Consider the following 24,072-nt stretch of genomic DNA (forward strand, 5'->3'; position numbering starts at 1 on the left):
ACTAGCTTACTTCCCCATCTCCTGCTTCCCTCCACTGGCTGCCTGTAAAACATTTCTTTCTCTCAATAAAGCACAGCACCCCCTGTCTCATTTCTGACCTTTTAGTGTAATATGCTCCCATAAGGTCGCAGAGGTCAGCCAAAGGCAGAGGCAGCCATATGTGTGATCAGCACAGGCTGGTTTGTCTTGTTCTGAGCGCGTGTCAGGTCGGATACACTCCGCTGACCCGACCGTCATTCTAGGTGGGAAGAAACTGTTTTTTATTGGAGATTGTGAAACATGTTTATGCGCATCAGTAGCAGCAGGTGCAGCGAACTCTCAGTGGGTTAATCGATGGTTAAAAGGCCTTCCCTTTAACTGCAGTTCTCATACTTTGGTTTGCCGTGTGGTTTTTGAGCGTACGCGCTCATCGTTTAGACCCGGTGGTCTCCTCAAGGCCCCTCACAGCCTCGGTAAAGTGCAGATGGAAATATTGATAACAGATGGAGGTTTTTTTTAACCTTCCCTTCAGAGTCCTGTGGTCATTCTTGTTCTGAGGAAGGGGGTAGGAGGCGGGACAGAGATGGGCTGCTGGTTCTACAACAAGCATGCAACAGTTCCATGAATTAACCTGACTTCATCAGTCAATGTGGGGATTGTCTGTGTGGCGGCATTAAAAAGCGTGAAGGGGCATCCAAAAGAAACGTTTCTACAGTGGTTTCTACCGTAAATCCGATTATTTTAAGTAAAATGTAAGGAAATTGATAAAGTGTTTTGCCATTAAGCTTGCAGCAGATGGGAATACCTGCATCTGATTAAAGATTACGCAGGCACTTCTTTATACGCTACTGTAAACGCTAATTTATGTCTCTATTTAGCATCGCTGACCACATTAATGATGTTAAACGAGACGACGTCGATTATTCAACGTTTCTGATGTTTACACACCCTGCCAACATGCAGGGAGAACTGGAGAGAGCTGAGCAAGTGCGTTTAGGAATGTGACGAGCGGTCTGAGGTGTGAAGGGTCGGTCCCGGCTGGGGCGCCCATGACCGCCCCAGTCAGCTCCGGGATTCCTGTTCAGCCTGCTGCCTTTTTAATTTCTGCATCAAATTTGCGGTTCGCAGTGCAAACTACATGGGGATTACATTTCCCAACCGAGCACCCAGATCTGCTGCTATTACGCAACAGTCGGTGACATAACCGAGACGGTCCGGGCGCACGGAGAGAGAGGGGGGAGGGTTGGTGGCGCTGGTTGGAGGTCCCGGGCGCACGGTTTGCGGCCGGTGCAGCTGCACTCTCTCCCGTCCGCCGCATGCTTCCTCAGAGGGAATTCTCCTGTTTCAAAGCAGCCGCACAAAAGGAGGTGTGCTGTCGAACCGGGGGCTGGTGAGGCCGGGGGTGCACGGAGATGTCCGAGTTTCTGGACCCGCTGTGAGGACAGGACGCGGGGTGAGATGGCAGTGCATGTCTTCAAGTGCCTCCGCCGGCCCGGGCGCTAGAGGACCCAACAGGTAGGCGCGAGATCTCAACTTTCTGAGGATGGCGTCTCAAAATAAAAGAAGCCCCCTGCTAACATCGCATAATAACGCGCCTCTATGTGCGTGCGTGCGTGCGCGTGTGTGAGACAGGCTTGTGTGTGAGTGCGTGAGGCCGCCCAGATAGTGAGAGGAGAATTATGGAATATGAGGAGCTCGACGTGCCCCCAGCTGACACCCCCACCCAGAGAGGTAAGAACTGAAGTTATTGTTCATGTCATCGTGTTAAACCTGCCTTTCAGGTGCATCCGCGCGCGAGCTGTGCAAACAGTAAACCAGGTTGCTGTGGAATCATCCTGATTTCTTTCCCAAAAGCATGCCAGCCACTGACTTCTGCCCTCTTCCACTCACCTGTCCTTGACTAAGTGACACAGCTTTCTTATCTCCCTTTGCTCCAATGGCAGCGATCTTGATCCCAGCAATTATCCTCCTCCCTGTGAATGGGGTGTGGTTAAGGCGCTGTAAGAATGGCAGTAAACTGGAGTAATCCCTGGGGATTAGGGTTTATTTTCGCTTCTGTTCTGGTTGGTGCTTTTCTATTCAAAGCCTCCCTGTGGCTAAAACCCAACGGTTAGCAGTTAGCAGGGATAAGGTGGCTCCCGGTGCCACAGAAACCCACTGCACATTTCATTTCTGCGGCTCAGGATGATGCTAAAGGGTAAACAACAACAACAACACTGTCCTTTTCCTGTTGACATTTCAAAAACCGTGAAGATTCAGATTCACCAGATAAACGCGTCGAGCAAAACAAAACAGAAAACAAAAGTCGTCCACGTTCTGCCCGGTTTGCCAAATGTGACGGCCCGATTCACACATAGTATGACCGAGTCTGGTGACTCAGACAGGCGACCTGATGCTTCAATCCTCGTCACCAGCGAGGTGACTCGAGGTGAGCTGTGAGACCTGTGATTCACAGATCCAGCATTTTTGTTTTTTCTGCATTTGATGTGGTTCCTGCTCATTGACACTTTGGGCCATCTTTCATGTGGGTAAACACTGTCAAACAACAGCGTTTTGAAGGGAAAGTTCTGGAGCTGTAACGCAACAACGTGGTGGATCTCTCAGGGATCTGTTGTTGGTTCCATTATATAACCCTCACAAATATCTGTAGGGGTTTTTAACTGTCTCCTTTTTTGTTTTTGCAAACCAGAGTGACATGGGACCACTTTTCTTTGCAACATAATACAAAAAAAATGGAGTTTAGGCTAAAAAATGTCTCTGTTATATACAAAAATATATTTGAAAATACCTCTCCAGTCATTTTAAGCTTTAAGACGGCCTTTTTATTTATCCAGACACTGTAAAATGTCCTTTATTAAAATCTGTCCTTAATTTAAGTGTTTTATAACAGCACCTTTGTGGTTTGAGTTGCATTGTTTTACAATTCACATTGTCGCAAATGAGCCAAACGGACCCCAATCACTCAATCCCAGCAAGTTTTTAAGACTATTTGGCTGATTTTCATTCGTCGTTTCATTAATGCCACCAAACGTGATCTCGACACTTCTGACCTGGGAGGAGATCCTCACCGACTTAGTGACGAATCACTCCCATCTGCAAAAGCAGCACATGAACATGTCTTGATGCACCGCTTTTGTGCCTGCTAAGTGTTGCGTTTCTTGCTCGTTCGGCAGATTTGTGGCCGACTCTCTGGGTTCAGAGCTCTCCGGGACAGTTATGTAACGCTGTAACTGTCCCTTCAGCAGTCAGCTTACATGGTGGAATATGGAGACTTTAGAAGAGTTTGACTGTCGACTGATGCATCTCTGTAATCCCCGCCACACACTGTGTGTGTGTGTGTGTGTGTGTGTGTGTGTGTGTGTGTTTGTTTGTGCATGCGCTTTTAGTGGTAAAGGTTTTTGGTCTTCCTGACAGGTGTGTTTTGCTAAATATATTGTACTCTATCGGGGTTAGTTTGAGCAGCAGATCGGCGAGTGTGTAAGATCATTTCTCCACCAGCACCCACCAACCGCGACCGTTTACCTCGATTTGCTTCGCTGTCACTTTGGATGAGACGCAATGTTTGTTGAGGCGTTTTTAAAATGAAGCCGTTTTCTGGGAAACGTGTTGCTTTAAAGCTGAAACGTTACGTAGTAACCTCTCTTAGGAGAATGCTGTAGCAATGTTTGATATCGTTTAAGGTGTCAGGCTGAAGTAGCAATGATCTAGCTTGGAAAGAGAAAAACAGTCAGACGAAATCCCATTTTCACACTGATTAAAGCCAATAATGTTGTCACCAAACGGAGCAGGTTAAGCTTAGGTAAGGTTCATTTAAACCAACCAAAGAAACAATACTGGTGATTGTTGCTTCTTGAGTTGGGCGCTCAGGCCGTGATGAAATCTCTCTGCACTTTCCGTGCTCGCGAGCACTGCTCTGCTTTCATTCCGCGCTTTGTGCTTATGAAGCAGAACTGAAGTGATGATGGGAGGAAAACAGTGGAAACCACAGCGGGCCTGATCAGGCACCAGCCAGATGAAGGCTATACCTCGACTTCTTCCAGTGATACTTATCTCCCCTGCCTTCACACACGCACGCATTGAAATAAACCCTGTCTTTTTGAGCCCACCACACGTTTACCTGCGACTTTTTCACAATCGTGGGCAAACAGGCAGGCGACAAAGAGGACCCATTGCTACTCAGACACCCACCTTCCTCTGCCGTTATCTTCGGCAGAGTATTCCGTCGCTGCTCTCGCTTTAGCCCTGGTCCTTATTTCTGCTAAATTTGGGTATTTCGAAGACAGCGTTGCATGAAAGAGCTGCGTCCAACAAAAGATTTTTCTTTTATATTTCCAGTTCACCCTGAGCCAAAACTTGAAATTATCAATTGGGGCTCAATGTTTTAAACTTTGAAAGCGAAACATGGATTTTGTTGGACAAGTAGCCAGTATTTTCGACAGAGCGCGCTCATTTGTGTAGTCACCATTTTGGTCACATTGTAAGCGACCGCCGATTTCCACTCATCACAAACACAATATTCTTTGTTGTTTTTCTCTATTTGGCTGCTTTTTTCTGTTTTTAGATGGTGTTTTTATGTGCCCAATTTTTACCGATTTCTTCAAACACATTTAATGGACATCTTATGCTATGTATGTTAAATTGGAAAAAAATTATTGTTGTGGAAGAAGTATTAAGAAATAGCAGTTTATATGTTAGGATAAAAGTAAAAGCTTCTAGGCGGAACATGTAATAAAAAGTAATATTCATATATAATTTGTAAATATCAGTATTTAATGTACATTATTCTGCCAAGTTGAAGTCAAAGTGTTGTTATTGTAAGTAGTGAAAGATCTACTCTTTTAAGTGTTAAAGGTCAGTCAAAGCACAGCAACATTTGAGTAAGATGGTGTGTGATGCACGATAGATTAGAGATTAGATAAGAGAAATAAAGATATCAGGATTTGATGTGGGTTTGATGCGGTGACTGAGTGGGGTTTAATGTACCTTGTTTAGTGTACGTTGTTGCAGTCTTCAGCGCTCTGCCCCATCTGTTTCTAAATATATCAGAAATATTCACCTGGATGCTTATCAGATATGCAGAAAGCTCAACGGAATTCTTCTCCCTCAGGCGGAGCCGTGTCCAAGAAGACTCATCTGAGTAAGTTCTGCATTTCTCTCTGTGTTAGCATGTGTGTGTGTTAACATGTGTGTGTGTGTGTGTGTGCGCGCGTTAACACGTGTGTGTAAGTGCCAGCGTGTGGTAATGACATTGCCTGTGTTTGTGCTAGATATTTGTGCATGCTCTGTGGTTGACTCTTCAGTCACTACACATACAAAATTGCACCTGTACAGCCACACACACACACACACACACATACACTCACACCCCCCCCCCCCCCCCCCACACACACACACACACACATACACACATACACACACATTGGCAGGGCTTTGGCAAAGAAGTACAGATGCAATTGATAATATCTGTTTTTAACTTCTTGGGTTTAACACTTTCTACCACAGCAAAAAAACACCTGGAGACGACGTGCGTGTGTGCATGTGTGTGTGCATGGGGGTGCCCCTCCTGTTTGTACTACCAGACTGTTTCGCCAACTTAAATCTTCAATAAAAATGATGCTATTGACCGCGTGAGTGTGAGCGAGGAAACGGAAAAACCCACCTGTGGGAACATCGGGGTTTTTAACACTTGTATATAAAGTGTGTGAGATCTTGTGAGATCTGATCATTGTCAGCGAAAATTTCCTATTAAAACACACTATCATTCTTGAAAAGGTCCAGCTTTTGATTGTCAGGCAAAGTTTCAGCTAACAGACAGTATAAAACAAGTTTTTTTTAAGTAATTCTTTTTATAAAATGAGGGTGTGAAGGTTGAAAAGGTACCATAAAAAGTACTTGCTGGGATAGGGGACAGCCCCCCCTTCTCTCTCTCTCTCTCTCTCTCTCTCTCTCACACACACACACACACACACACGCATACACACACCAGGAAGGTGAGGTGGCGACTGACTCTCAAAAGTCTGAATATACGTACCGAAGCTGCAGTGAGCACCTGACCGGGCTCGCTAAACGACAAGAGAGGACGGACGGACGGACGGACGGACGGACAGGCAGGCAGGCAGACAGGCAGACAGACAGGCAGACAGAGCGAGCGAGAGGTGTGTCAAACTAGTGTTGTGATAGAAAGTAGGAAAAGCGAGTTCTGAAAGTGGGACAAACGTCTGTGACAAGTGGAGGAGTGAGGATGATGCGAGGTATGAATCTAGTTCTTTAGTATTTGAACGTGTGTGTGAGTGTGCGTGTGTGTGTGTGTGTGTGTTTCTTTGCAGCCCACCCTACTTTTATGTGCAGGTTATTATTCACTATCTGGGGTTTCGATATCTTCCTTTTCCTTTTTCGGCTTTCATTTTGTGAACTGTGAACTTTTAATGCCAGTGATTTCTACTGACGGCTAAAATTGGGTTGATGTTAAGCTAAAATCTGGAGGCCGTTCTTGTTTTGAATCTAGGTTTTGAATCATGTCCCCATATTTCAACCGTCTGTCCATCCCACTTTCATGCTGCATCTCAGGCCGCACAGGCGAAAAAGGTTTATTCAGATCAACCCTTTGTTGTTCTGATAAAATGCGGCTTTCAAATGTGGTTTGAAGGTTTACTAATTAAAAAACAAAAACAAAATATTGATCGTGGCATCAAGCGTTACTCTTACTCACGTAACTACAGAATTCAACACCAAATTCACACCGAAAGAACTAATGAGGAGGGAAACGATGGTGAAGCCTCACCATGATCCAAACGATCAAATTTATCATTTATCAGAGAACTCCAATAGACCCGAATCACACAGGGAGGAATTCAGGCAAATGAGAGCCAAATGATGTTACAAGTGCCCTCTACACACACACACACACACACACACGCACACACACACACACAGCTCTTAGAGCCTCTTAGATGGCGCCTAGATCTGCATCTTGCAGCTGTGCGTCAAACGTGCACCTTCATATTCACAAGCTCGGCTCATTTGCGACACACTCCATTCACGCATCTCTGTTGTGTTATCAGGGGTTTCTGCGTCCAGGTTAGAAAGGATTTCCTTGCTCCTCCGGCTGCAGAAACGTGCAGAATGCTTCCAAAACAGCCAAACCATTTGGCTCCAGATCAAAGCAAACATCAAAATCGCAGGAGACATTTCCGCCCTCAAAAATATCAAATGAAACGCAACAGTTGAGCTGATTCACATGCTTTGCTACTGTCAAAAACACATCTCGCAAACACCCCCTTAATTCAGACTGCACTTCAAAGTCAACTCGGATGCTGATTAGTGTTCTGATAAAATCCGATTGATGTCTGGTGTCGGTACTTTTTCGTCTGACTTTTTGCTCAGAAATGAATGATCTCACAGTTCCGTGTTGGCAGTTGACAGTGTTCTTTCTTTTCCACCAATATATATATAAAATAATAATCAGCAAATTAATATTCACTACTGAGAGTTAAAGAAAAATCCTCTCAAAATATCGTGATTTCATCATCAGCGTGATAACAGAATCCTGCTTTTTTGATGTGACTTTTAAAAATTGATTTAATTAAAATACTATAATCCCCTTTCATTTTGCTTTCTATTTAATTTCTGGCCGCAAAAAGAGTTTTAAAAATTCTTACAAATTTAGACATCAAGTATTAAAGAAAAGTAAACATAAATGAATCAAAAAATGATTCCTTGCAAAATTCTTTTAGCAGTTATTAAGTAACGTTGTCACATAATGAACCATTAACCATCTGCCGAATCATGCTAACAACATCGGACAGGTTCAAGGGTCGCTGATGCATTTGAAGTGATTTGGGTCAAATCTTGCTTCCATTTAATTCAGTTTCTATGTAATTCCAGGAAGACAGAGCAGCAAACTTGCACATTTTTATACAAAAAAGAACAGAAACCCTAACAAAGAGCGCAGCTGTCCTGAGATACAGTCAATGCCGAGATCGAATGAAAAAGACGGCTTCTCTGACTTATTGGGGAAACCGTGGCAGTGTTTAAATCTATAACTTCATCCAATATATCACAAAACAACCAACAATAGTGCTCAGTTGTGCTTTGAAAGATGTTGCGTCCGCGAGTGCGTAAATGTTGACGCAAGCCAACATTATTGTAGGTCAAACTAGACATTTTGGAAGGGAGGGAGACGATTTGAAATGATCAATAAAACACTATAAATCAACAATAACTGGAAGAACATGGGTGAAAATCCTAGATAGTTTACTGCTTTATTATCAAGTGTGTGTGTGTGTGTGTGTGTGTGTGTGTGTGTGTGTGTGTGTGAGACAGATGCTTTTACAGAGATGCTTGTTTGAACGCCTTGATATGCGTGTGCCAGAAATAAGCTTCCGTCAAAGGAAAGTTGAGGTTTTTGTCCGTTTAGAGACTGCTGACGGTGACTTTAGGCAGAGAGTGGTGAAATGGCAGTCTTAATTTCTAACAATCAGCCCTCACACACACACACACACACACACACACACACACACACGCACACACGCACACACACACACACAGACACACACACACACACACAGAGACACACACACACACACACACACACAGACACATACACACACACAGGCGTGCATCCTGGCCCGTTACGTTTTCGCTTTTATCATTTTTTACGTAACTACTTCATATTCCCTATTTTTGAGTGTATTTCTTCATTCTCTCTGCCTTGTCTCCTTCTGTCCGTGAAAGTGAACCAGACAGTGAACATGTAAGGTATCTTCACATCAACTTACACACCTGCATTAAACCCAACCTCAACCTCGTCTTCCCTCAGACACTTCAGCCGACGGCGCGTTTAAAGCCCGAGTGTTTAAATAATGGCTTAGTCTATATATTGATTAAAGACTTATGTCTCCGCGTAGCATCATGCGCAGGCGGAGGAAGTGTGGGTGGTGGCACTCTTTTATTTCGACCTACAGACCAAAGTATTTCCGCTGGTACACTTCTACTGTATTTAAACCTTCACGCTGCGTTGCATCAAAAAGCGTTGACTTACAGAAGAGTTTTAAAAGCAATCAGATTTCCAAATGTCTGACTGCTGGCTGACAGTTGCTGCTCAGGTAGATTCACACAGGGGGGTGGGTGACAGGTCAAGGCCCACGTCTGGCCAGGTGAGATAAGAACACCTGCCCGTTGTGCCCCCTCCCCAGGTCTGACGCCTGCTGCTTTATTGGCTTGGATGAAAACGACGAGGGCTGCGATTGTGTGGAAAGTTGCCGGAGCAGCGTGCGTTGTCTGCGTGTGTCGGCGCAGGAACAGCGAAAGATTGTGGGTCACAGTGGATTTCCTGTTGTTTGAGGTTGACAATCTGAACAGAAATGATGAAAAAAGAAAAAAAAGAAAAAGATGCAGACCATTCTTTCTCTCTTTTCTAGTCTTCTGCTGACAGAAGCATAATTTTAGCAACAGAGCAACTTTGTCATGGGAAATAATCTTAAATGATCAGTGTGCAGGCAAGTTCCCTCTCTCCATCTCTTCTCATCTCAGGTTTACTTGAGTCAAATCACATGTTTGTATCTCTAATATTAAAGTTAATCAGTCTCTATTGGAGGCCAGCAAAACTTTTACTGTTATTAATATTCAGCGTTCTAAATGAGTTTTTAGGGATGTTTTAGCATCCATCTCCTTGGGCTTTAGATGCCGGCTGGCCGTCCACCACATCTCGTGATTCCTGTGGCACATAATAAAGAGGGCACACACTGACACACTAACACACACTCGCAATCGAATCTGACACACTTTTGCGCGGAAATGCAGAAACTTCGCCGCGTGCCTCCCAACATCACACCCCGGGCTCAGCAGGGAACGTGGCGAGCGAACTGGTGAACGGGTGGTTTGTACAAAGGGATGAGCGGCTCGTGACCCCGACGATTCAGCTAACCGGCGCCAGAGAAACAACTTAAAGCGCTAATGCAGCCCGATCCTGCCCTCTGACCACGGAGGGAGGGTCCAGGTGTAAATAAGTTATGTGGGTTCTTTTCCCACTCGCCCTTCTCCTCCCCCTGACCAACCAATAAGGGAGTGTGAGAGACTGCAGAGATCAGTGTGTGTGTGTATGTGTGGGGGGGGGTCATTACTGGCAATGATGAGGAAGAGAGACGGCATTACTGGCAGCAGTGTCCTTTATGAGCGAGACAGAGAAGGATTCACAAAGACAGAGGTGCGATGAAAGAGGGACAGTCAGAGCGAAAGAGGCGCCAGTCAACCACTTGAAAGCACTCTGAGGTTGACACCTTCATATTCTCTGTCTTCTTCCATTTGCAGATATTCCCTCCTCGTATCTGATCTTGTGCTCTTTGTTTATAATTAAAGAAGCTAGCTGTGGGGAGGAAATTACCTTTGATTTGCTCTGATCATGTACTGCAATGGCTGGTAGACGTTGGAGGGGAAGTACGACCCCAACGAGCGAATGAGCAGAGTGATTATGCTTTTAAAAATCCTGGACAAGAATGATATTTCATGGCTCCTGTCAGCCACAGACATTCTGATTCCCTTGCTGAGATTCCCATGATGTCACTCACAGGAGTGTGACGCCTCTCCTCGCTTGTTTAGGATTGTTGGCGCGGGAAGATGACCGCCTGTTAACACGTTTGCTTTCATCTGTGTTTCTGCAGCACAAATCGAGGTTATCCCGTGCAAGATCTGTGGCGATAAGTCATCCGGCGTGCATTATGGCGTCATCACCTGCGAAGGCTGTAAGGTGAGGTGCTACTGCTGCTTCTAACACTGCGTTTTGCAAAGATCTGCGAAGGGGAGGCCTCTCTCATACCGTTATTTCCTGACCGACAACAAAACGTACAGCTGTTTGCACTGTATCCGTCTCACAATTCAACTAGAAAGAGAACAGGAAAGATGGCAGCTAATCAAAACTGAAACTTTCACATCTTCATCACCCCCTGCTGGCTGGATGCCACACACATGATAAACGCCTCCCTGTTACGAGTCTGACTTGAAATTATAGTGGACCGCATTTGCATGACAAATAAGTCCTTGATAAGGATGTCCGTCCCCTTTTTGACACAAATACCAGTCTGTATGCTGGGCTTGAACAACTTTTTTGGGTGTTATAAAACTCCAGCTTTCAGTTGAACAGGATTGTGGGAACGGAAATTTATGCCTCTCGCCATGAACGCCGGGTCTCGATTCAAAATGCAACGCTGTCAAATGTCCTCAGGGGTTTTTCCGACGGAGCCAGCTGCCCACCGTGTCCTACTCCTGCTCCAGACAGAGCAACTGTCAGATCGACCGGGCCAGCCGCAACCGCTGCCAACACTGCCGCCTGCAGAAGTGCTTGGCCCAAGGCATGAGCAGAGACGGTGAGAGTCGGACCCACGACCCTGTATTCTCCACGCGCCCCGTTCGCTTGTTCCTGGGACATCACCTTTGCTGTCCTCCGCAGCTGTAAAGTTTGGGCGGATGTCCAAGCGCCAGCGGGACTCTTTGATAGCTGAAGTGGAGAGGCACCGTCAGCAGCAGCAGCAGCAGCAACAGCAGGAGGAGACGCAGTCTCACCTGTCCTACCCAGCAAAGACTTGTCAAGATCGCACCATGCAGCTACTTCAACCGGGCTACTCGTTCGCAGGAGACAACGAGCTGATGTCCTACGCCACGGACGTCCACCCTTACCTCGTGTGCTCCCCCAGCGAGTCGCAGGTGTCAAATACGGTCTGCCGAGGCTCCGGAGTCTCTCCGGTATCGAGATCCCAAGGAAGAGGGGACAACGGTGCACACCATGACATAAGAGGTGGGACATATATGTCTTATTCCAGACATACATCAAGTATGCACAGGCGTATACTGGACACACAAGATAACGCAGCAATGACAGTTTGGCACGTGCCAAAACGTCACACACACACAGTTTACAGGACACTATTTAACTCTTTCTGCTGTCTTTGCCGGGACATGGTAACATTTTTAATCATGATAAAACAATAGTCCGAGAAACTTTGTGATTAGGGTTAGCCCAGTCAGCAGGGGGTTGACTCTGGCGATAGCATGCAGCGCTAACTAATGATGAGATGGGGGACATGCAGTGACATGCTCTGTCCAGCTTTGCTGTTAGCAATCATGTAATCATGGTTTGACACGTCCAAAGATGGACGAATATTCTGGTAACAGGGTCGCCCTCTGATGTCACTGCCACTTACCTCCTCAGGGTTTGAGTCCAGACAGCCAGCTCACGTCCTCATGGCCAGTTACCCGTACAACCCTCCGGAGAATCGCTACAACTTCTATCCACACTCCCTGCGAAACATGGGTGAGCCGGCAGCCCGGTCGGCCTAACGCTGACACGAGCGGGTCATATTTTCTAAAACTGACATGCTTTGCCTTTCAGACGAGCTGTGCGCCAGCATCGTGCGCGCTCACAGAGAGACGAGCCAGTACCGGGTGGAGGAGCTGCAGGTTCTCAGGTGGAAACTGTTCAGCAGAGAGGAGATCCAGGCCTATCAGATCAAAGTATATCAGCCCAGGAGGGCTTTCATTTCACACTTCCTCTTGCATTTGTATGACATTAGTCATTACCCAGGCAATTGCAATTCAAAACAGTTGGCCTCATCAAATAGAAAACTGACGAACCCGATCTTCCCCACCCACGTCATTCTTAGATCCCTTAGACGATAAAAAATACTTTGATCTGCACATGCCCTTTGATGCTAAGTTACATAACAACCAGTGGGGTAGAGTGACGACAAATATATCAGCCATAAAGTTTCTATTTTTCTGCCCCCACACACACACGCACACACACACACTGAACTGTCTCTTTTCTCCATCTTGCACTGACTTTCAGTCGGTGGATGAGATGTGGCAGCACTGTGCCCTCCGACTGACTGATGCTGTGCAGTATGTGGTTGAGTTTGCAAAGCACATCCCGGGCTTCCGTATGCTCACTCAGAATGACCAGATTGCTCTCCTGAAGACTGGTGAGTTCACAACAGGCCTTCGTTCACAACCTGAGAATACATTTAAATTCTGTCCTCACGCCGGCCACCTTCTCCCTGTGCAGGCTCCATGGAGGTGGTTCTGGTCAGAATGAGCCGGTTCTTCAACACAGAAAACAACACCGTCTTCTTTGATGGGAAATTTGCCAGAGCGGACCTCTTTAAGTCTTTAGGTTTCCTATTTTTTCCCTCCTCTCACATTTAGATGATTAAAATGATCCAAAACAGGCAGTTAATCTGTGGTTTATTTCTCCTGCAGCCTGTGGTGATTTGATCACGGCGGTGTTTGACTTTGCTCATGACATGTGCGCTCTGAAGCTGAGTGAACACCAGCTGGCCCTCTTCAGCGCTCTGGTGCTGATCAACACAGGTAAGGTCACATGTGGAACCACTGTAAAGTGTGTGGGTTTCCCTTTAACTCGTTTGACCGCAGGTGGAGCCAGAGGAAGCGGCCATTGCTCGTACTCCCATTCACCTGCGTTTGCCTCTGTGAATACAGCAGCTCAAACATGTGGATCATCAGCACATGGTGCTGTCAGAGGAACATGCTTCAGATCTTAACAGTTACTCTGATCAAGAAGATTCTGCAGACACAATGGCATTTCTTGCATATTAGTATCTCTTCTAATCTGACAAGGGATGATTAAAGTCCAGCAAAGACTCGCTACTTGATGTTGGTTGATTTTACAGAAGCTGCTGGTCTGAATGGTGGGAAGATGTTGACAGTAAAAAAATGCACAGAAAAGAACTTGGTTTGAAAAAATAATTATCATTTGAAATTGGTAGAACTGCCAAATATAACAACGAACAGACATCTTGATGACAGACAGCATTCAAACTGTTATCATCTGGTTTGGACCTGAAGGGATTCCTTATAACAGGCTGGGAACAGGGAAGGAACAGGGCTTCGGCACAAATCTAACTAATTGGAGTCTGATTGAAGCCTCCTAGTTGTTAACCTGCTTCTTTCCTTTCCCGCGTGTGCAGATCGACCGTGTTTGGAGGACAGAGGCAAGGTGCAGCGAGTTCAGAGAACCGTGGAGTTGGGCCTCAGATACATTCTTCAAAGAGACAACCAAGAGAGTCTGATGCACAAGGTCAGTGCAGGGCAGGAAATATTCAGGCGTGGAAAGCCTTTCCTGCTGCGGAGGGGGTGTCTGTCTAACTGTGCGCGTCTTCCCCGCAGCTGTACCAGAAGATGGCAGTGTTGCGTTCACTGTGCAGCCTGCACATGGAAAAGCTGCGCTGGTTCAGTCAGCGGTATCCGCTCACTGTTCACTCCCTCTTCCCTCCACTCTACAAGGAGCTGTTCGCCTCCGAGGCTGACGTGCTGCCGGGGAACACTCACTGATGGCTACGAGCCACACACACACACACACACACACACACACACGCACACACACGCGCGCACACACACACACACACACACACACACACACAGAAAGAGAGGGTTTCAACTGAGGAATTCATCATCTATTTTTGTAATATTAAGCATCAAGAGAACAGCAAAGTAAATCTAGTTTGTTATTTGTTATATTTTTGATAGACTGTGTGAAATATATGTTTCTATATTTTGATAGCATACAAATGATATTGCCACTGTCTAGGGAATCTATTTTTGTTCCTTGTCCAGTTGAGCCTGTGTGACTGAGCCAGTTACCAGCAACTTTAATGAAATACGTAAGTTGTGTTTTAGTAGTGGAAAAACCAAAACCTCACATTTACATTTGATAGTAAAACTGTGTGCGAAGAGACAACACAATGGAGACAAACACAATAATCTTTCTTTGGTTATCTGGGATGCTTCAGGCTTTAGGAATCTGGACAGAAAAGACAGGTTGTGCCATCTGCTATGAGAGTAAAGTGACGGATGAACTAATTCCACTATTTCTCTGTGAAATATCACAGGACCTCCAGCATTAGCAATAGATATGAGCTTATTTATCTGATAAAACACACACACACACACACACACACACACACACACACACACACACACACACACACACACACACACACTGGGTATCTAGGAAGATGTCTCTCCTCAGGACAATGTTCACAAACTGCTAAATATGAACTTTATGTTTCAAAAGAATCTTTTAAATCTTTGAGCTTAAAAAACTTGTTGCATTAAAAAAATAAAAAGAGTGCTGATACAACAGAATTCTCTTTCTGTGTGCAAACGTGTGTGTGCGTGTTTTTTAAATGTAGTTTTCCCCTGAACACATCTTTGAATAAAGGGGAACCTGGGGGTTCTGGATTCTGGACTGGATTTCATCCTGTCTGTGCCTGGAGGAGCTAATGACAACAAGAACCCAGGTTTAAACAAATATGAGATCCAGACAAAATATGAAGCTCACGATAAGAAGAAAGAAACGACAATTTGGCAGACCTTTTCTCACAGACTATTTAGAATGGAAGGCTACACTTCTGTGCATGATCCTGAAAATCTGCCGATTCAGCGGCTCTGACCCAAAAGGAACTATTACTCATTCCTTGTGACTTCTCTGATGATGGAAGGTTGTTATAAACAGCCGTTCCTAAGAGGAAGTAGAGTCACTGACTCTGTGCCAATTAGATGCGGTAAATATGAAATGTTCTTGTAAGAAGCCACAAAGAATTTGAATTTATTGTAAAGTAAATTTCCGGTAAGTGGATGAGTTTGTTGCACCCTGGGTATGTTTGGTTATTCTCTGCTAGGGAATTTTAACAGAAAAAAAGCACTTCTGGACACTGTTTGGACACACCAGCTCTTTGAGTTGGACTTCGATCCACTTTTAAAAGAGGGAAAGGGCAACAAATTTAGGTCCAATCCGCACGGTTTGAGCTGCAGCACAGTGGGAGTGAACCATGGAAACAGGGAAGCTGCATAGTGAGTAGTGAGTGTTCCTCTTCATAATGAAAACATTGGTGGGAGGGATTTTGTGGAGGTCGCTATCGGGCTCTCAGACTGAAATATGCGAGGCCACGATATCCCTGGACTCAGCGTGAGATAACAAAAACATTCATGCCTTCAGTATCTAAATCAACAAATTGCAGACACAATAAAAAAAACAAAATATTTCTGTTTGTGGAAGAAAACTCAGGGTGCGGGATTTTAATTTAAAAAGGTCAAACAAAAACAGGAAGTGTATCCCTGTCGGAAGACGTCCATGCGTTATCAAGTCCAATTAGAAGACGGGTTTTTGGCCTGGTTAGAGAGAATTGTGGTGTGTGTGTGTGTGTGTGTGTGTGTGTGTGTGAGGGGGGGGGGGGTGAGGGGGGGTGTCTAGGAGGGTCAGATGTCTGATTCCGCATGCAAGACAACTGTGACTTGGGAGGAGATTTATTATCTTTTAAGGAACTGAGCAGAATCGCTCGGACAGCTGCACAGTCGTGGACGGTGAAGGTTCTGAAGCGGCTGAGTCAAAGCTTGGACTGGACTCTAAAAGACAACAACACAACTGTGGTTTCATGTATGATAGAGGAAACAGTTTTGGCACCGTGCGGCTGCACAGGCTCTATCAATGTGCAAAGATCAAATGTTTTTGGTCCAAGATTTTTTGCTTACACACTTTAAAAAAAAAATACATATACACAATTTTTTTTTAAAAAAAGCTTAAAGATTAATGGGGAAAATAGATTTGGAATAAAGCAAAAGGGAAAAGAAATAAAGAAAGTAAGTGTAAGTTTCCAGGAATAATGTCAGGTTCCCAGCTTCTGGGAACTCTATTGTGTTTTTTTCCCTGCAGGGGGCGTGGTGCACCGTCGCTTCATCCGTGACTACAGCAAGGTGGCCGCTCCGCTCACCAGGCTCACTTCCACCTTACTAAGCTTCCGCTGGACTCCCGAGGCCGAAACTGCTTTCAACAGACTGAAGGGCCTGTTCTCATCGTCGCCCATTCTCACTCACCCTGACCCCAGTCGGCAGTTCGTGGTTGAGGTGGATGCTTCAGATGTGGGAGTTGTCCCAAAGGAGCGGAGAGGACCAAAAGCTCCATCCGTGTAACTTTTTTAGTCACCGGCTTTCACCCGCAGAGCGGAACTACGACGTGGGAAACAAGGAGCTCCTGGCTGTGGTCCTGGCGCTCCAGGAGTGGAGGCATTGGCTGGAGGGCGCCACCCAACCATTTATCATATGGACGGACCAAAAGAATCTCACATACCTCCGGAATGCCAAGAGGCTCAACTCCCGGCAGGCTCGGTGGGCTCTGTTTTAAGGGAGATTCCGGTTCACGCTTACTTACCGTCCTGGCTCGCGTAACCTGAAGCCCGACGCCTTGTCCCGCCAGTTCGCCTCCGAGCCTGGGGTGACTGTCCCAGACCCCATATTACCCCTCTCCTGCATCCTGGGGGCCGCATCCTGGCAGGTGGCGGAGAGTCCGCGAGGCCCAGCAATCTGCCCCGGATCCTGGGGGAGGTCCTCCTAACCGGTTGTTCGTTCCGGTGGCAATGCGCTCGGAGGTGCTGCACTGGGCCCACTCGTCACGACTGACCTGTCATCCAGGAGTCGGCTGCTCATTACACTTCCTCCGGCAGCGTTTCTGGTGGCCCTCCATGGCCCGGGACGTCAAGGAATATGTAGCTGCCTGCCCCGTGTGTTCTAGGGGGAAGGCCTCCCATCAGCCACCCGCAGGTCTCCTCCAGCCCCTGGGAATTCCTCGGCAGCCATGGTCACATATAGCAGTTGACTTCATCACCGGCCTCCCTCCTTCCCAGGGTCAGCAAGTCGTTCTCACGGTGGTCAACCGTTTCTCCAAGTCGGCCCACTTCATTCCCCTACCCAAGCTCCCGTCGGCTGCTGAGACCGGAGAGCTCCTGGTCCAGCATGTGTTCCGCCTCCACGGATTACTGAAGGACCGAAGTTTCTGATCGGGGTCCACAGTTCTGCTCACAAGTGTGGAGGGCTTTCTGTTCGGTGCTGGGAGCTTCGGTCAGCCTTACATCGGGGTACCACCCACAGGCCAACGGGCAGGCAGAGAGAACAAAACCAGAGCCTGGAGGACGCCCTAAGGTGTGTGGCGGCTCAAGATCCATCCTCCTGGAGCACCTACCTGCCATGGGTGGAGTACGCCCACAACTCCTTGGTTTCTGCTTCCACTGGTCTGTCCCCCTTCATGGCTTCCCTGGGCTACCAGCCTCCATTATTTGAGGGCCAGGAGGAGGAGGTTGCTGTACCGTCAGTACAGGCCAACATTCGCCGTTGCAGGAGGGTGTGGAGGCAGGTCCGTTCAAATCTATTGCGGACCTCTCGTCGCTCTCAACTGTAGGCCAACCGACACCGGATGCCAACTCCCTCCTATCAACCAGGGAAGAGGGTCTGGTTGTCCACCAAGGACCTTCCACTCCAGGTCGAGTCCCGGAAACTGGCTCCTCGCTTCGTGGGCCCCTTTGAGGTGGATCGGATGGTGAACCCCGCAGCCGTCCGCCTGAAGCTTCCCCCAGCGTTGAAGATACACCCCACCTTCCATGTTTCCAAGGTGAAGCCCGTCGCTGAGTCGGACCTGGTTCCTCCGTCCGACCCTCCACCCCCTCCCTGCATTGTGGATGGAGATCCTGCCTATACGGTCCGGAGTATCCTGGACGTCCGCCGACGAGGTCGTGGCTTCCAGTTCCTGGTCGACTGGGAGGGGTATGGTCTGGAGGAGCGATCTTGGGTCCCCCGCCGGTTCATCTTGGATAACAGCCTCCTCCGCGAATTATACCACGCCCACCCGGAGAAGCCTGGAATGACGCCCGGAGGCGCCCATGGAGGGGGGGTGTAAGCTTCTGGGAATTCTATTGTTTTTTCCCTGCAGGGGGCGTGGTCGAACCACGTCCCAGCCGCACCTGCAGATGATCGGTGATCAAGCCACCTATTTATGGACTGTTCTCACGGCTTGCCAGCGTTGGCGTGTTTTGGCTGATTCCGAAAACCCTGACTACACCTTCCCGGATTCTAGTTGGATTCTTTTTCTTTTTTTTTTTTTCGGACTACTTTTTGACCCCGCTCGGGATTGTTTGCTGTGAGTTTGGATTTAGAACTTATCGTGGTCTCCATCTCGTGAGTTAATACACTCCTGTGATCTTCAATAAAGTTTCTTGGGAGACGAACTGCCACTGTGTGCTGCCTGCTTTCGGGTCCTGGTACAACCGCTCGTAACAAATAACGTGCACATTATAGTTCACTAAATATTCCCCAGGCCAGATATCAATACAAAACTGGTTCTAAGGTTGTACAATTTCCGTATAGTCAATCTGAATACTCCCTCACAAAGAAGTGCTTTAGAACATCAGACGCACGCACATTCCATCGAAAAAGTCCAACTAACGACTTCACACAAGTTCTCCAACCGCTTCCAAAGTCCGTGACTCATGTTGAAATTCTCTCCTCCCTCTTTTCCTCCCTCCCCCTCATTTGCTCCGAAACCATAAAAGTGCGTCTTTGCCCAGTTGCGGGTGCGTGTTTCCCCCAGCAGACATCTCGACTGCCTCTGCTGGACCAATAACCGGGCCCGTCTGTGTCTGTGTCGCTGCCCCACCGAGCGTCTTCCCCGGGTCGGCCTCTGCTCTCCGCGTCGTCGGTCAGCGGGACAACAGCCCCTGAAATGGGCTCCTCTCCGCTCCTGCGCGGCTCCTCTGCGCTCTGGCTGCTGGTTCTGGTCTCAGCATCTTTAGGTTGGTGGACCGAGCTTTGAATCTTCTCGTTGCTGCTGTTGTTGTCATGTCTTAAGTTAACTGCGTGCGTCTGTGGGCTCATGGCCGCGCTCCATTTTTGTTTCTTCCGCAGGAAACTTTTGTATCCATGTTTGTTTTGCTGTACCCAGAGAAGGAATGTTGGTACTGATCCTGCCTAGCATGTGTGATTTCAACATTTAAAATAGGATGTCTATGACGATTTGGCGTGTACAAGATAATGAAAATGATTTAGTTGCCTTTATTTGTGTCCCCCTGCTGATATTGTGTCCAAGTAACTATGTGCGTATTTAAAAACAATATAGATCAATCTTTTGATAGAAATAATCCAATCTAAATTCTTAGGAACAGTTGTAATAAAATAAGATACATGATATGTGTCAACATTTACTTTCAGGTTTTCACATGCAGCCAGAATCACCAGTGTCTCATTTCCTTGTGTTTATTTAAACTGGATAATTGAGTTAAACTGCAAATTACTCGAGTTCAAATATTCTGGCAAATGCTGTTGTGATAAATTTAGTGACTCAGCTTATCACACAAATGTGGTGAAGGAAAAGTGTTACATAAGTAGAGAATTATACCTCCAATAAATGATTTTAAATAGAATCTTCATTTAGGCTTCAGCATTCTTGATATGAAAGAATTAAATTCTTGATTGTGACTGTGAGCAGATTCGCCGGATCCCACTGGACACATGATTGAACAGCGTGAAATCACCTTTGACTTTGAAACAATCATGAAAGGTCAGTGTGTTTGCATGCTGGTGCCATATTTCCCCGAAGAGTAATTAGTGTTCACCTGCAAGCTGCTAAATCGTTTTCAAGGTCGAGACGTATTTTCACTGCATTCACGGCCGTTTCTCCCAAACTTAAATTTACACCTGATGCAGGCAGAAATGGACTTGTCGAAATTGCTCGACGCAAAAGGTTCCTTTCGTTTACCATTTTCACGACTATAAACTGCCGCTTTCTCGGTGTCTTTCTTTGAACGTTGTGCTTTGGTTCGGCAGCCTTTCGGACGGACCCGAAGAGAGAGAACCACGATAGGCCGAGAGTGAGGGGTAAGGGAGTCCTGTGATTTAAGAATTAGCATTTAATACTTCAGCACGCTTCACGTTAAAACATGCCGTAACCTGCCGTCTCTTCCTCTCAGGCCCAGCAATCCCGTACCACGTCCATTTCCCCCTGGCCCGTCCATCCTCTGATAATCTCCAAGCCATCTGCTCGCATTCAGCCCATCGCCCACGCTACCCGCAGACGTACTTTCCCAACTCCGGGTACGGTCAGCTCAAGCGGCGTGCCACCGCCGTCAACAACGCGGAGTTCTGGTTTAGCGACTGCTGCCGGCAGAACGCGACGCTGGGCAGCGAGGCGACGCTGTGTTGCGCAACGCAGGCCGTGAGTTGTCCTTGGTGTTGAAATGAAGGTTTTCTCGTTTCCCTGATTATCTTCGCCTACATTTACTGTGCAGGTTCTGGTCCCTGTTTATCAGGATGTGGTGGGGAGAGATAGTAGCTGCATTTAATACTGAGGCAGTGACCTTATTATTGTAGGTTTGTTTACCTTTTCCAGAAAGCCTGTTTTTTTGCCTTGTGAGCCTTCAGTGTGTGAATGTGTGTGTGTGTTGCGTGCGTGAGAGAGTTATCCCAAATATAAAAAGGGTATTAACATTCTTCACATTGCACCGATGGTGCTTGCATTTTTGCAATGAAATTCAAGGCCATGGGTGCTTCTGCTAATGAGCCCATTACTTGCAGGCCAACCAGACAGGCCTTAGCATGAGCACCTGAGAGCCGGGAGGAAAAACCTGTGGCACATTTTTAGGACATTACTGAAATCCCGCTTGTTACCCTTTTGTGTAGTGGTCACCTATCAGAATACTACATAAAATTGTCGTAGGTGTTAGTTGTAAGGTTTAATTACACGTTCTGTCCTCCAGGCTTTGTTTTATTTGTATTTAATTTGCTCTGTGTGTTTCTGCGTCCGCTACAGTGGGAGCATCACATCAAATTATTCTGTGAGGAAGACTCTTCGGTAAAAGATCGCCTTTACGAATGCTGCAGAAAAAGAGGCGGCGAACAGCATGACTGCTTCCACGATGACGCTCAGAACCCAAATTATGATCCGACGGAGGAGCGGCCAGTGACGCCCGTCGCCTCTAAAGATGAATTCAGCTTTGAACCCAGCACCTGCCCAAGGTAAGTGCAGGGAAAATTACTCTGACATGATGAGAATGTAGGCACTTTCTTTAAGACTATATCACAAGTTTGAAAGGAAAAGGTTGCAGAAACCCCTTTGTTGAGGATATTTTTAAGCTAATTTTGCTAAACAAATAACATTCTGCAGCATAAAAACATGTCTTAAGTTGCTTGGGTTTCCTCAGTGTGGAATTCACACTTCAGTTCTTCTCTGCTGATTTATAGCATAGTTGGAACTCAGAAATTCTGACTTGTGGGATCTACTAGATAAACCAGTCAATCATGCCGTGTTTGACCTTTTGCTGATTTACCTGCTCCATCACAGCTCAAATCTCCAGTTAGGTGACAGGAACAATTTGCATTAAGATAGCATCTAAGAGTGGCGCCATTGTTGCTAATGTTTATGTTTTCGGATACTGAGCCTACGCTACTGTTTTGTCTTTTGCAAACACACAGTTTCCGAGAACATTCAAACATTAAGAAGAAAGACGAGAGGAACAAGCAGCCGCCATCGTCCCAGAATGTTAGCAACTTTCCTCTCGGACGCCCCACCCCTGATAACATTGAAGCGCTCTGTCAAAATAAGAAGCTCCGCCCCCTTTATTCAGTGAACTGTCTGGCAGGTCCACAAAACAAACTGCTGGCCCAACAGGCCAAATCTATAAATCGTATGGAGAGGGGCTTCAAAGTGTGCTGCAAGAATAAGCAGGAAGTGCTCAACTGTGCTGAACAGAAGGTAAAGTGGGAAGCATGCATATCATTTGCTCAATGTAGTCATTTTATAGCTTCACACTTTAGCCTGTTTTCTCATTTTCTGCATTTTAGTGGCGCGAGGAGCTGGACATGTTTTGTGAGAAAATAAGAACGAAAAAGCAGAAAGTCCATTGTTGCTCTTTAGCACAACATCATCGATTCGAGTGTTTCCAGGATGCGTCTCCTGATCCACATTATCAAATGTTTTCTGCTAAGGAAGAGCTGGCACTGAACAAACTCTGTGAAGACCACAAACTGATCAAGAAGAAGTAAGAGGGCCCCTACTACGCCTGTGCTTCAGTCTGTTGTGTTCTGACCCGGCATCTTTAAGTTCTTTGACTCTTTGGGATTTTTTTTGATGTTGTTGTTTATTTTGATGGCTTTGAATTGATATTAACGTGCAGTTTGAGGTGTAACGATGTTGCTGTTTTAGGTTACCTGACGCGTTGCCTCTCAAGGCCTTTGTGAGCCAGTGCTGCCCCCTGCCGATACAAAACAAGACCGACTGTTTTGAGCAACGGGTGAGTTAAAGGTGCATCTAAAGATGGGCCTTTTCTGGGAAATCTTGCAAACCTCACAAAAGCTCATTTGTGCATCAATTTTTTTTTCTTTCCTCCTGCAAAATCAGATTATGGAAATTTCAGGAAGAGTGTGCTCATCAAAGAAAAAGACTTCCCCAGCTGTGTCCCGCTGTTGCCGCGCAGCAGGCGTCCCGGGGTGCCTCTCCAAACTGTTCATGCATGCTGTCAACAAAGTAGCACACATTAAGAAAAAGAAAACGTGCCCCCTCAAAATCTAGTGGCAAACTGACTTTTCAGGGCGATGTCAAATTATGATCAAAGGTAAACTCCAAAAGTCACTTAATAGGAACAATCACTTGAACAAAAATACCAGTCTTGTAGGTGTATAAGAACTTTCAATCACTTTGTAGTTTCAGTGAAATCACAAGAGTATATTCTGTCACTAGAACACATTTATTCAAAGATTTTAAAACAAGTTTTGTCTGCATCACTGCACCATTTTTTCAACATTCTGCTCTACATGTGTGAATATAAATGCATGTGTTTTTTTTCTTATGTGCCTTTTAAGAGTTAGGTTATATCTATATCCTAATAAACACTCAAACAGAATTTTTTTGTATTTGGGTAATAATACTACTGTATTGTTGTTGTGCATTGCAGTTTAAATGTGTAACGATACTACCAGGAGCTAAAGTTAGTTAGCCGATAGTTTAAGTTGATTTGTGATGACTGTGATGGATGAGTGTGGATGTCCAGCTGAAATTTTGACAAGCTAATGCAAACTATTATTTTATGTACAGTATACAGAAAAATTTGAATCTATTTGAGATCACCACGAAAGAAGAGCAGGTAGGCATCGGAATAAAAGACATGGTCTTGAATTAAACGCTGTTAACCTCTAAGTAGTCATTGCTTCTAGCTATATAATTTTATGATATAAACAAATGCGTGTAGAAATAATGTGCAGCGTAAATAA

The 24,072-nt window shown here is 46.1% G+C and overlaps 2 protein-coding genes across 6 annotated transcripts; both read left to right on the forward strand.

Moving 5' to 3' along the window:
• Window positions 1-1,216: 1,216 nt before the first annotated feature.
• On the forward strand, window positions 1,217-15,151 carry rorc (RAR-related orphan receptor C). 4 transcript variants are annotated; one of them, XM_029839393.1, is made up of 13 exons: window positions 1,217-1,494; window positions 1,608-1,710; window positions 5,087-5,116; window positions 10,638-10,723; window positions 11,198-11,339; window positions 11,423-11,767; window positions 12,182-12,283; window positions 12,362-12,483; window positions 12,818-12,950; window positions 13,034-13,141; window positions 13,228-13,338; window positions 13,956-14,065; window positions 14,155-15,151. In XM_029839393.1, exons 2-13 carry the CDS (start codon window positions 1,659-1,661, stop codon window positions 14,317-14,319), a joined length of 1,506 nt encoding a protein of 501 aa, XP_029695253.1. In that variant the 5' UTR covers window positions 1,217-1,494; window positions 1,608-1,658; the 3' UTR covers window positions 14,320-15,151. The 4 variants fall into 4 exon arrangements, with proteins under 4 accessions (XP_029695253.1, XP_029695252.1, XP_029695254.1 ...); XM_029839392.1 differs by having other exon boundaries at window positions 1,612-1,710; XM_029839394.1 differs by lacking the exon at window positions 5,087-5,116 and having other exon boundaries at window positions 1,612-1,710.
• Window positions 15,152-18,779: 3,628 nt separating this feature from the next.
• Window positions 18,780-23,982, forward strand: ecm1b (extracellular matrix protein 1b). Of its 2 annotated transcripts, none has more exons than XM_029838828.1 (10): window positions 18,780-18,990; window positions 19,365-19,604; window positions 20,297-20,368; window positions 20,635-20,685; window positions 20,778-21,022; window positions 21,617-21,822; window positions 22,279-22,558; window positions 22,648-22,844; window positions 23,009-23,096; window positions 23,204-23,982. In XM_029838828.1, exons 2-10 carry the CDS (start codon window positions 19,535-19,537, stop codon window positions 23,372-23,374), a joined length of 1,380 nt encoding a protein of 459 aa, XP_029694688.1. In that variant the 5' UTR covers window positions 18,780-18,990; window positions 19,365-19,534; the 3' UTR covers window positions 23,375-23,982. The 2 variants fall into 2 exon arrangements, with proteins under 2 accessions (XP_029694688.1, XP_029694690.1); XM_029838830.1 differs by having other exon boundaries at window positions 18,780-18,952.
• Window positions 23,983-24,072: the final 90 nt, after the last annotated feature.

Source organism: Takifugu rubripes, chromosome 7, assembly GCF_901000725.2.
Source record: "Takifugu rubripes chromosome 7, fTakRub1.2, whole genome shotgun sequence".
NCBI classification, from domain to species: Eukaryota; Metazoa; Chordata; class Actinopteri; order Tetraodontiformes; family Tetraodontidae; genus Takifugu; species Takifugu rubripes.